Source organism: Salmo salar, chromosome 11 (genome assembly GCF_965601325.2).
Source record: "Salmo salar chromosome 11, fSalSal1, whole genome shotgun sequence".
NCBI classification, from domain to species: Eukaryota; Metazoa; Chordata; class Actinopteri; order Salmoniformes; family Salmonidae; genus Salmo; species Salmo salar.
In genome coordinates this window covers 25,322,748-25,336,542 of record NC_138301.1, presented here as the reverse complement: position 1 = coordinate 25,336,542, position 13,795 = coordinate 25,322,748, and the positions used below count along the sequence as shown (strand labels likewise).

The 13,795-nt window shown below is 41.4% G+C and overlaps 1 protein-coding gene across 2 annotated transcripts in view; it reads left to right on the top strand.

Annotated features, from left to right (window-relative positions):
- The window catches only part of LOC106562313 (voltage-gated potassium channel KCNC1), a 47,054-nt gene extending 37,792 nt beyond the window's left edge, over nt 1-9,262 (top strand). Inside the window, exon 4 of one of the 2 annotated variants that reach the window (XM_045689224.2) lies at nt 5,527-9,262. In XM_045689224.2, the coding sequence (XP_045545180.1) occupies nt 5,527-5,642 (116 nt within the window). In that variant the 3' untranslated portion in view covers nt 5,643-9,262. Of the gene's footprint in view, nt 1-775; nt 2,307-5,526 lie in introns of those variants that run through there. The other variant, XM_045689223.2, reaches the window with a different exon arrangement.
- The last annotated feature ends 4,533 nt before the right edge of the window (nt 9,263-13,795 follow it).

Here is a 13,795-nt window from a genome sequence, read left to right as displayed (position 1 = left end):
GAGTCAAGCACAAACACACTTTCATGTGTACTCAGGGAGGAGAAACTGCACAGCTGTACTGTAAGTCTGAAACGTGACACAAAAAGACACTTTAGAGAGCACACACATTATTTTTGTTGTTGCTATCTTACAGTAGGTCTTGTCCTTACTATCTTTGTCTATACAGCTTTCAACACAAACAACTTCAGGTCCCCCACCCACATAGTACTGCTGAGCGACACAATATCTGCCAGGTCGCAGTTGTAAATGAGAACTTGTTCTCAACTGGCCTACCTGGTTAAATAAAGGTGAAAAAAACCCAACAAAAAAAGCATCACCCCCAACATTCTTATTTGGCATTTGGACGCTAGCCTTTTTCTCTGTCCAACTCTTCTCTCTCTCTTTCATTAAAACTGAATCATCTTTATTACTCTTACTTTCATTTATTTACTTCCGCATGAAATAAGTTACTAAACAAATATATAAACAAATCACTAATTAGTGGTCTTGTTTTTCTGTTTTGGGATTTTCTTGAAAATGTTTTTTACGTTACCATGCCAACCCTCCTCTCCATCTCTGGGTGTTCTATACTCTCCATTTGGTTTGTTCACTATCACCGAGACTATCACACTGCCCCCTGGGCCAACCTTAACTTTCCCTTTTTCTGTTTTTCCTTGTTGTATGTTTGTTTTTCCTTGTTTTTCCTCCACTCATTGTCTGATCTGTTTGTTCCTCCCTCCATCACTCCCCCCTTCATCATCCCCCCATCCTTGACTTGTGTCTAATTGGCCGGTAGCTGGCCCTTCCCAGGGGAGGTCACTGGCGGAGCCGGCGCCCCCATGCCCACCGCTCGGCCGCCAGGGCCCCCAGGGCTACCCTCTGCTGCAGCTAGCTGGGTGGGTATGTGGCCAAGAGGACGGCCATGCCACACTCACAACCTGACGCCCCAGCCTCTAACACTAAAGAATAGCACAATGAAAGAAATGCCTTGTTCACCACACCGAGAGATCCTTACTATCCTGCTCTACAATAACATCAGGCCCTCATCATGTCCTCTAGTCTACAGTTACACCAGACAAAGGCAGGACAACTGCAAGCCAAAGGCTTCTATGATGAATCAACTCTGAAAAATAAGAATAAAAAACTGCTTCCACAATTGTTACAGCATCAAACTATAATGCCAGTGTCATCCGCAGCTTCTTAAATTAGCTGCTTGTGAGCGTAGGGAGATGAATCACAAGCACATAATACTGTATATTGTTGTCATTGGCTAATAGCATTGCTAAATCTCACCTGCCATCATCCCCAGCCAAGTTCCCAGACACTAGCTAAGACAGGACCTGCTACAGCCTCCATACAGTAAACAGTTTACACATACTTTTTATCCTGCCTCTTCTAGTGCACAGTGGAGCTTTTTTTGGTGGAAAGGTCACACATTCCCACTGTCTCCCATAGTGAACCGCTCTTTGTGAGCATGATCTGTTTTGGGTGGACAAGTTCAGTGACTCTCAAGAGCCATAACACAAACACATCTGTAATCCACTGTGTCCACTTCATGAGACTGATCCATTACATGAATCAAGTAGGATGATCACTAACAGCAGCTAAGAGTACACATGCCCTCAGTGTTGTATATTCTATGTCATGTGTTAATGAATGTGCTTCTGAGTGTGTGTATGGTATGTCTGCGAGTGTGTCTGTGTGTGATTGTCTATGTATATGTTGCCAATGGAAAGTGAACCTGTTTCTCTGTTGCTCCATGTTGGAATGTGTTGTGCTTGTCTCTTAACTCAACACTGCATGTCCTGTCCAGCTGATGGTTGGCAATGGAGAGGAAATGTAGCTGGTGGTAAGGGGTGAAGTATGGTGAGGAATAAGAGAGGCCACATGGTATTACAGTATATGACAAGCATTGTGAGAAGCAAGACGGACATTTTCAACAGCGTCCTACCTCTGATCTAACAACGAATAACTTCAGCAAAGAACTATTTTTATATCATTGCTTCACAAGTAGATGACAGGCTATTGTTGTTAAATAACAGCATGTCATAAGATTATGTAACAAGATCACTATATAATTGGACTACAGCAGATACATGTTGAAGTCTAGCTGAATATGGCTCTGTGCCAGCACTCTTATAGACAGTATTACAAAGCAGACTGGATACTGTCAGTCTCTCTTCTCCATTTGATATTGTTAACCACAAAATGAACTTGATGTTGAACTAGCTGAATAAGCGTCAGATAAGTGTTAGTGCCTGGAGCCAGATTGGCTGTTGGGATCTCAACCCTGCTAGAAAATACATTGATGTGCCTTCTCTTTCTGAGCCCCCCCCCCCCCCCCCCCCCCAACTGCTCTCTGCATGCTTCCGGGACCTCAATCAATCAGAGAACGCATGAACGGTAATACGTGTGTACAATTGGCCTGGATCAATAACATTATACATTTTGAAAAAAGAGTGAAAGGAAATTATTTGAAAGATAGAGGTCCCATACTGTTACACTACACCCCGGAAACTCTGACTCTCCCTAAACAAAGGTTACCAAATGCTTTATAGCCTTAGCACCATTGCCGGCATGGGGGGGCTGGTACTGGAGTGGTGTCAGTGTCTGCAGGGCCCTGCAGCCCACATAGTGTCCTGTAGCATTCTGTAGGCATGGATCAGTGACACAGGGCGGTCTCCTAGGGTCCCCTCTAAACCTCTGCCCTTCTCCCTGTTACCCACCTACAGAAACCCCATCTGCAGCTAGCTCCTGTTCCAACGTGTTGTACCGGTCTGTCCCATTTTTGTCCTCTGGACCTTGCTCTCCGTCTTCAGCTTTTCGCTTCAGTCTCTTCTTCTATCTGTGTTGCTTGTTCTCTGTCTCTGTAAACTGTCCCTTCTCAAAACTGATAATGGGAAGAGAGTCTTTAATACCAGAAATATGGAATTTTGACATCCATAGGAAAGAGTAGGTCAGCTCAGGTAGATTCCAAAAGATCTGGAAGAACTCATATAGAACCCTACACCTATGAATGGAGATAATATTCTCTAAATACTCTTGTATGGCCCATCCAAATGGTGAAAAGGACCCAGCTGTAAATATTCACTGTAGGTGAAGTACTCTAACACTTAAATTATTGGAACCTAGTCATGTTTTTATTGAAGGCAAACCATCAACAGATTCAGTAGTAAAGATATATATTTTTGCGTATCTATATTCTATTTCATAATACTTTTTTACAAGGTAAAGAATGTATCTTCCCACCACACAGCACAACCACAACCAAAGCACAACCACAAAGTAGCTACTTCAAAGAGAAGTCCAATTTTCCCATTTTTGGTTGACTTCTTCTCCCGTTCTGCTCTTCTGTCTTTTATTCTGTCGATCTTCCTATCCTGCTACAATCCTGTCTTTCTCTGTTGGGGTGGCTCCCCCTCAGGGAGGTGGTGTGCATGGACACAGCTCCGAAACAACAGATAGTTGGCCCAGTCACACACTCTGTTCCTCTGCTGTCCTCTCAGCTTGTCTCTTTCTTTCACTTCTCTATATCTCTGTCCTTGTTTTCTCTCCTTCTCCTGGATCACCACAGAGCAAGTTGTTTTGATTTTTAAAACATCTGTTAGGTGTCCTCTTTCTCTGTATACACCCCCCCCCCCCCCATTGTCTTACTTTTCTCAAATGCATCCATCCTTTTGAGAATGACTAATGACTGGCTGATGCTGAGCAACCCAACCCTCCCGTGTATTCTCTACCACAGATCCCTGTAAAGAGGAGACTGTCTTAGTTAAGTATATGCAGGCAGAAGTTCTCAGAGTGACCTGAGGGGGGTGCACCACAGTCTGACTCTGAATGGGAGAAACCAACGCTTGGGGAGAAATCCCCCTCTTTCTTTATTCCACGGATGGAGGGCTTGACAGGGCCACATTCACAGTGAGGAAGAGAAACAGTAGATACAGAGGTTTCTTACAGTGAGCTCACCGTCTCACTTTGAAGGATAGGTTTTCTCTCAAACATCAAGATCGAAGAAGTCCTTTTTGCTTTTCTACGTTGTTGTTTTTGTATGGACTTTTTCTCAATGAAGAACTGTAGGAGGACAGAAAGACAAATAACAAAGGAACATTGGTCTGACATCTTGGCCTGAATGGCCAGAAAGGGTGGAATGAAATCAATAAGTAGAGGACAATAAGAATAACTGCTAATGGCATTTATGTCACCCAATACCATCAGTTAAACATGACTCTTTTTATTTAGCATGAGTTGCATGGTGGACTAGTAAAAAAGAAAAAGAAACTATAGCTATTACGACTATCCGTATGAAGAATATATTTTTCTTTTAACGATTCCTCACCTTTGCATACAATTTATGTAGCCAGACTATAAAGGTGTTCAATGACTGAGTGTTTTCGTTTCACATTTCTTCCTATTTTTCTTTGTGGTACAGAGTACATGTTACCTGGCAGCTCTGGTCATATTGACCACTATTTCCTAACTAGAGACTTGTAGAAAGATGGAGAATATACATATTTCAGCAAGCTCTCTATGTTGTGAAAAGCTAAAATAACGTTTGACCTTGTTTATGTTGGCATGCTTGTGATCCTGGATCTTAATGAGAAGAATCATTTAGGCTAAATTAGTAATCTATGTTTCTGTCTACTGCTATACGTCTAGATGTATACGATCAATTATTTATGGAGAACTTATCCTAGTGAACCATTGTTACTTTCACATACTAAATATATAATTTGAACAGTGTTATTTTTTTAAAGAAAACTAGAAAAGAAATCATAAAGAATCTGGTTGAGTCAGGTTGTGTCTGACCATCTTTCCCTAACAACCTTTAGCTAATATGAAAGCAGCAAAAATATAAGTATATTTTAAAACATAAAATCATTGTTTGCAATTAAGAACATGGGGGGAAATCAAGTGCATGCACAATGTTATGCAACATGAAATCAATAGGAAAAGAGAGTTGAAGAATACAACTCTAGCATGAAATAAATTTTGTATGAAACCTGTCAGAGGGGTCTGTATTTCATTGAATGGATTGAATGTATATGAATGTTTTCTCTTCCTTTCTCTCCTCTGGTGTACCAAGCTTTTTGGAAACCAAAATGAAGTGAATGGGAGGTCTTAAACAGGAGTGAAATCAAGTCTGAACCCAGAGTGGCCTGAAAGATGCATGGCAGAATGCACAGCATGGTGATGACTAAACCCTCAACAACATCTAAAGGGGATTATAAATGAAAGCATGGTTTGAACATACTCATAAGACTTCCCTAAAACAACCTATTTATACAGACAGTCTACACTAAGAGGTGTGATGCATTGGCTAAGCATGGGTGAAGCATGATCAAACTAGCTGGTTTACCATGGGATGCCAGCCCGGCGGCACACATTGAATTCCTCTAATGTTATCTCATCTCTGCCCCTCCCTCTGCACTTTGAGCATCATCCACCATTAACTCTCACCCAAGCCCTCGCCCAGCAGGCCCTTGCCCAGCAGGCCCTCGCCCAGCAGGAGCAGGCCCTGGGTAATAACACTTCTGTCTCTCTTCTCTCTAGCATCCCGCCCAGGCCGGGCCAGGCGATCACAGAACACAGACCAGTCAGTCTGTGTTATGAACCATGGTGTCCCAACCACACTGTGTGTGGGCCACAACGTCCCATCCCCCGACTGATAATGCTCTTAGTCTGTTTGTTGTACATAGATGACCAGTGCCAGGGGGGTGCTGACGTGGACAGCTGGACATGCTGCCGGCCCAGCCTTAAATGTCACCCAGAAGAGTTGTGGTTCTCAAACCTTTCTCATTGGCTGCTTTACCTATGACTGGTTGATTTCATGCTGTACACACTTGAGTAAGAATGAACGTTGTGTGTGTGTGTGTGTGTGTCTTTGTGTGTGTGTGTGCGTGTGTGCGTTCTTGTGTGCATGTATGTGTTTATTGAAGTTTGTTTGTTTTCTATAAGTGTTGTATATCTGCTTCTCTTCCTTGTGTCTGACTTCATGTAACTATGTTGGAGAAATAATCAAGTGTCATGTTGACCCCAGTAACACAGTCATTTTTATCCCTGAGTTAAAACTTGCCAAATACTTGTTTTCAGGCTGTTTTTGTCATACCACATCTGAGTTGCCTTTTATAGATATTTACTCTCAACTTTCCTTTGAGAAATGTTGAATGCCCTCACTTTCTACACATTAAGGTTTGAGTGTAAGAAAAATGAATTCAGCAAAGTGATCATAACTGCAACAATGACGTTTGTTTTTTATGTCATAAAATGTCACTTGCCCTAAATTCAGCTGTAGTTGTGCTTTAAATTAGTTTGTTATCCCCAGTTATACAAACAATTGACGCATTTCTTGCCGAAATATGTATTGGCTGTATGGCACCCATGCCTGCAAAGGGAACCTTGCAGTTATCAGCAATGGAAAGAAACATTTATTTGAGGTATTTCTTACAAATATTACTCTGTTAACTTGCTGCAAGGTGGAAAACTGTCATCCAGACAATGTGCGGTGGATTTCATATACAGTACATACTGCACTCAGAACAAGGCTTTGATATGCATGTACTTAATGTACAGTATGTGATCATGAGACTAACAGAGATCAAGCACTCACATAAGTAATTGCAAAACTGGTTTTGATGGGATAAAAAGAAAACAATTACCCATGTTGTAACTACCTAGTAAATGACAACTGGTTGGTTGGTATCTGAACTCACTTTCAATACTACTTTATGTGTTACACTATTTCTACATTGTTTTCACAAGCGTATGTTTTCACAAGCTTTAGGCTTTGCTTTTCTAGTTAGCTATATAATATGGACTAATATCTCCTTTGTCACCTGGCTTAATGTGTCAAAGAGCCAGGTTATTACCAATATGTTGCATGAGCAAGCTGTGGCACCTGATACCATTATTGGCATTGAGATGTGTAAGTGAGAGAGGATGAGGAACAGTTTTCCACTGTTTACATGAACTCAGTCTGAATGCCCATATTATAAAGAAAAATCCACTTTGCTGCAAAGTCGTCACATTTTCCTTTTACCAACTCCCAGGGGGATTATTCAGCACATGATTTCCTACATGGGATTTCAAAACACACAAAAGATACATTAACCACATAGTTACTGAAGGTTGATAGCCTAATAATGGAATATATGACTAATCTATCAATACTAATAACATCTTCATTAGGCTCACAAATGCTCTTAGCATAAGATTGCTGACACAGACAATATATACACTGCCTGTATAATAAACCATTCAACCAGCGCTCCAAACTAGACATCAGGTTAAAATATTGGGTTTTGGTAGATAAGATCTCTTGCACTGAACAACAGACCAGTGTATTTCATTATGTAGAACTTGAATTGAGAATATTTGCTATTAAAATGTTTCTATTTAATCAGTAAGGGGTTGGGGTGTACATCTGCATAATGTAAAGCGTTTGTATTTCTAAAGTCCATTTTTAGACCAGACTACTTATCTCAGTTAACACGGTAAAGAGGAACCAGCCAAGCAAAGACTTTAAATTCCTCCTATAGTGAAGTAGTCAATGTAGACATGAAGCTGTATTTACACACTGCAACACTGCCATACCAATGCATACTTTTGATCTACAAACACAAACCTATCCAAGAGGTGGAGTGAAGCATGGAACAGTGCAGGCCACAATTATGCAACAGGGAGACTCCTCCCTCTTCAATGGTGCCATATTTAAGGGATCAGAGTGTTTACTAAACGTTTGCTATGGGAATTGCATGTTTTTTCCACAGTTGTTCTTTTTCTTAGCAGCAAACCACAGTACAGTATATCATATACTCCAACATCTTGCAAAATATATGTCAAATTAAGTAGAAAGATGTTCAGTAGTGAATGCAACTAACCAACATTAGTGCTGAGGTTGGTTATTGTTTGAAGTTAGTGCTTGTATAAGAAGAGGTTCAAGATGCTAAAATAACTGCCTGTGTGAACATACGATGTGCATTGTTCACACAACTCAGTCTATGTTGGAAGAATGCCAGCTGTTTGCTTTGATTTGTCATGCCCCATCTGTCGACCAACACAGGTACATATTCTTATGTTCCCTTTCAAGTTATGTATTCTAGCTGAGCTTTTCTGGATGATCCTTACAAAAAGAACCACATAAATAAACAAATAAAAAGTAATTAAATATGTTCTCTCTTTGAGTTTTGTGCTTATATGTTTTGTTTGAGTGAATCATTTATTGTTTTTTATCTCTCACATACACACTTCTATCTGAACAGCGCATGTTTTTAATGTTTATTACATCCACATACTCTCTGCATTCGGCTTGATGCTCTGGCCCTGTTCCCATGGAAACCATCTGCACAGGAGGACACATCAGAACATTGGAGGCAAAAATGACATTCATACTGGCACACATGTAATCAGATGATTGTGTCAGACCACCTTGAGAGAGGAGAGTCAGTCAGAGGAATCTGATAAACATATACACATTAAGCTTAAGCAGTATCCAGACGAATACGATATGACCTCAGAGGTGCTGCACCTGAAAACAAACAGAGAAACTCTCCCACACATAGTCACACAAACACACCTACAACGGTTGAGTCACTGTTAAAGTTACAAGAAACCCGCAGTAGTAGTAAATGTTCCTGAAAAATACATGTGGAGGCTGTGAGACAAGCAAAGCATATGCCCTGTATTAACCCATTGAACTTGGCAAGATAGGTTCTATTGTTTAGCTGTCACTACCATCAGCCTATCCAGATGATTTAGTGGTTCAGTGTATATGGCACACTGACAATGGGCCAAGGCCAGGGGACTACTAGGGCCCTGATGTACAGCTACTGCAGCATAACAAGGCCTGTGAAGCATTGGAGTATAATTGATCTGTGTGGCAATTACACTGTTTGTAAATTAGCTAGTTAATCTCATTTGCGTGGCTGGTTCCATAATATATATTATTTTGAGTGTGCTGTACTGTGTTCACACAATTCATTTGGAATTGTATAAAAGTTCAGTTTCTCTTTTTTTGATTACACTGAGGACATCCACCCGAAGATCCAAGGTTGTCTGGCTGTGGGTTTGCTTGGTTGTTTATTTGGTTGTTTGTGTAACGCCCTGGCCATAGAGAGGGGTTTTTGTTCTTTATTTTGGTTAGGCCAGGGTGTTACATTGGGTGGGCGTTCTATGTTCATTTTCTATGTTGTCTGTTTCATTGATTTTGGCCGTGTGGCTTCCAATCAGGCACAGCTGTTGTTGGTTGTTGCTGATTGGGAGTCACACATAAGTGCCTGTTTTTCCAATGGGGTTTTGTGGGTAATTGTTTTCTGTCTCGTTCGTATTTGCACCTGACAGTACTGGTTGGCTGTCGGTTTTCTTGTTTTTTGTATAGTGTTCTTTCGTCATTAATAAATTCCTGAAGATGAACACTAACTCCGCTGCACCTTGGTCTACTCTCTCTTCAGACAGCCGTTACAGTTTGGTTGTTTATTTCTTCGTGTCAGTATCTACTCTGTGTCCAAATGTATCCCTACATTAAATCCCCAATGGACATGCAGGTGCAGTTATTGTACATGTTCCAGGTGTTTGGCCCTAATTTCAATTGAGGACCAGTGAATGGCTGAATACATTTGCCCTCGAGTGCTGCACTGTGCAGTCCAGTGTTATGAGTTCCTTTCTGTGCTGGTGAGCTTTGATCATGGACAGGAAGGCCAGGTCTCCATCACTGGCAGACATGGGCACCATGGCAACCTAGTTACCTAACAGGGCTTGTTACCAAGGCAACACAAGCATGATCATCTATCAAGGGCAGCACATTTTCCCACCCCTTTATTCTACATGATTTCTGTTATCTCTCTCTCTCTCTCTCTCTCTCTCTCGCTCTTTCTCTCTCTCTCTCTCTCTCTCTCTCTCTCTCTCTCTCTCTCTCTGTAGATGTTGCTTAGAGATCACAATGTCTGCCTTTTGTCTTTCTGTGTTTTCAGACTGGCTATTGATATCATTTTCTTTATTTTACTCATCTGTGGCTTAGCGTTCTCAATATCTTGTTTGTGTAATGTCATTATTGTGCTGCTGTACACACAAAGGTTTTTTTCTTTTTTTGAAAGACCAAGAAAGGATTGACACTGTCACACGGAGATGTACACACAACACAGACTCTTATGCATGTCCCATTATAACAGGACACCTGCTGTACTGTTGGTAACTCTGTCCACATGGCTGCATATTTTATATAAAAACATATTATACAACATACATACTGTACATACAATAAAAACACATGTTTTCTTATTCTAAACTGCTCCTATAACTCTAAAAGCACTTTTACCACTTGCATGGCAACTTAAACAAGTTTGTCCCATGTTTTGTAGATACTCTATGACAGTTACTGAGTGATTGCATTCTCTGGGCTGGGAGGGAAGGAAAGCAGGGAGAGGGAGCTAGAAGAGACTCTCTCATCCCTTTTGCCTATTTCTGCACAATAAATAACAGACTCTCAGATCTGTGTTCCCCATCGGCTGCTGTATCACCACACTGACTGTTCCTTTGAGAGGAACATAGGGATGTGAGCCATAGCGATAGAAGACTCATCATGGATATAACCCGTTTTGGCATGAACATTGCCATTGAGGGCTTCCATTTTGAAGTAGTCAAAGTAGTCGACTGGGTGGGAATTCCTATGGGCTGTAGCCTCAACGGCGCTGCCCATGCTGTCACAGACGTTATAATGGCACAGATATAAAGATGAGTCCTCTATCTAGCTCTATGGTGTACTGTAAGGACACAGGTTGCCGTTAGAGGGTGCTAGAGAAGAGGAGTACAGAGAGTGCAATAGCCAGGGAGGGAGATAGCAGAACGTAGAAAAGGAGATGGGAAGAAAGTGTTGTAGAGCACGAAGAAGACCATGATTGAAGCCCATGGTAAGTTAAGTGTTTGAACCAGACTTGTGACTATTGGGCTGGAATAAAAACCGGCACACACTGCAGACCTCCAGGACCAGAGTTGTCCATCCCTGTTATAAAGCGATGGAAATCTCACAGTTGAGTGTCTGTGTAGTAGCAGAGTTAGCATTAAACCATGATGCTTTGATGCATTGAGCTTTGTGGTTCCAGAACCTAATGTTGTCAGCAGTCACTTCATCTTCTTCCCCTATCACACCATGCAGGAGGATGGAACAGGGTTCTCTGAAATTTTAATGCTAGGCAATTAAACCTTCATAACCGTTTGGGTAGGCCAGCCGGCATGCAGGGCGGGTGATGGATATAAAGGAGGTTAGAGCAACCAAGGCCCCTAGAGAGCTGGAAGGGGGAAATGTGAACCTGGAGCTAAATGAAGAAACCATGGATGGGGTAAAAATAGACCAAAAAGCTCAGACCATGAGCCTGCAGAATCTGACCTGCTGCCAGGGCATGTTTGAACATGTCTGCTTTGATTGCTGTGCTCCTACTGTGGTCTTGTCAGGAGTTATGATTAGTTCATTCATAGTGAGTGACAAGAGAACTGTGTTTGTTTAACATTAGAAGTTCTAATGTCTTTTGCGCCCAGTCAATTCCCAGTCAGTCCCCAGTCAGCGGAATCTTGGATGTTTACGAGGCTTTGAAGCACATTTGAAACAACACGTCATTGGAGATTCATATAATGCTCACTCATGAGATGATAACCTTGACAAGGGAAAATATGGTCAATAAACACATATTCATGTAAAATGTATTGATCAGCGCCTTTCCTTGAGTGTGTAGGCCATGGAGGTTACAGAGTGCTCATCCACTGTTGGTGTCATGTGTTTAGGGCAGAGATGGCGGGTGAAGACAAGGGCAGATCAGTTTTGAATATACAGTAGAGGACTGGGACCCTGAGCATCTGCTGTTCATGGCCATAAATAACTCACCTCAGTAGAGTTCCAGTAAAGTTCCAGATTTCTATTTGAGATTTTATTAGAATTCCCACTAGTCTTACTGGAGTCCGGCACATAATGAAAAAGACATTACAGAAAAAAGACTCCAATTTACATACATTTAAAAACATTAACATGTAGTGTGTGTGTGCATCTATCAGTTACACATACATGTCAGTACAAACACACAACAAGTAGGTCACATGGGGGAGATGCATTGTGCTATGAGGTGTTGCTTTCTTTGTTTTTTGAAACCAGGTTTGCTGTTCAATATAGCTATATAAGATGGAATGGAGTTCCATGCAATCATGGCTCTGTATAATACTGTACATTGACTTGAATTTGTTCTGCACATGGGGGCTGTGAAAAGACCCCTGGTGGCTTGTCTGGTGCGGTGAGTGTGTATTTGTATTTGTATTTATTATGGATCCTCATTACTCTTCCTGGGATCCGGCAGAATTAAGGCAGTTATATAATTTTTTAAACATTACCAATACATTCATTACAGAATTCATAACACACTAAGTGTGTGCCCTCAGGCCCATACTCCACTACCAGATATCTACAACACAAAATCTATGTGTACCTGTGTGTGTATAGTGTGTATGTTATCATGTGTGTGTATGCATGTGTCTTTGCCTATGTTTGTGTTACTTCACAGTCCCTGCTGATCCGTAAGGTGTATTTTTACTTGCTTTTTAAATCTGATTCTACTGCTTGCATCAGTTACCTGATGTGGAATAGAGTTCCATGTAGTCATGGCTCTATGTAGTACTGTGCGCCTCCCATATTCTGTTCTGGATTTGGGGACTGTGAAGAGACCTATGGTGGCATGTCTTGTGGGGTATGCATGGGTGTCCGCGTCGTCTGCTAGTATTTTTAACAGATAGCTCGGTACCTTCAGCTTGTCAACACCTCTTACGAAAACAAGTAATGATGATGTCAAACTCTCTTCCACTTTGAGCCATGAGAGATTGACATGCATGTCATTAATGTTAGCTCTCCGTGTACTTTTCCGTGCTGCCCTGTTCTGAGCCAACTGCAATTTTCCTAAGTCCCTCTTCGTTACACCTGACCACGCTACTGAACAGTAGTCCAGGTGTGACAAAACCAGGACCTGTAGGACCTGCCTTGTTGATAGTGTTGTTAAGAATGCACAGCAGCGCTTTATTATGGACAGACTTCTCCCCATCTTAGCTAACTGTTGTATCAATATGTTTTGACCATGACAGTTTACAATCCAGGGTTACTCCAAGCAGTTTAGTCACCTCAACTTGCTCAATTTCCACATTATTAATTTCGAGATGTCGTTGAGGTTTAAGGTTTAGTGAATTATTTGTCCCAAATACAATGCTTTTAGTTTTGGAAATATTTAGGACTAACTTATTCCTTGCTACCCATTATGAAACTAACTGCAGCTCTTTGTTAAGTGATTTCAGTAATTTCAGTCGCTGTAGAAGCTGACGGGTATAGTGTTGAGTCATCCGCATACATATACACACTAGCCTTACTCAAAGCTAGTGGCATGTTGTTAGTAAAGATTGAAAAAAGCAAGGGGCCTAAACAGCTACCCTGGGGAATTCCTGCTTCATTGCCATGTGTAAGTTGACTATGCAAACAATTTGGAATTTCCAACACATTAATGTTTCTTATAAAAACAAGAGGGGATGCAGTCAGTCTTTCCTCAACTCTTAGCCAAGAGAGACTGGCATGCATAGTATTGATATTAGCTCTCTGGGCAAGCTGAAGGTTAACTAGGTTATTCTCTTCACAGATGTTGGGCATAACAGTATGGAGGGAGTCATGTACAGCTATATAAAGACCTGTATAATCATGTGAAAACAATCCACACAGAAAAAGAGAGAACAGTGTGTCACACTAACACTATAGCAAATGCTGATTACACACACACAAGAACATAATGTTTTACTCTCCTCCTGGTCT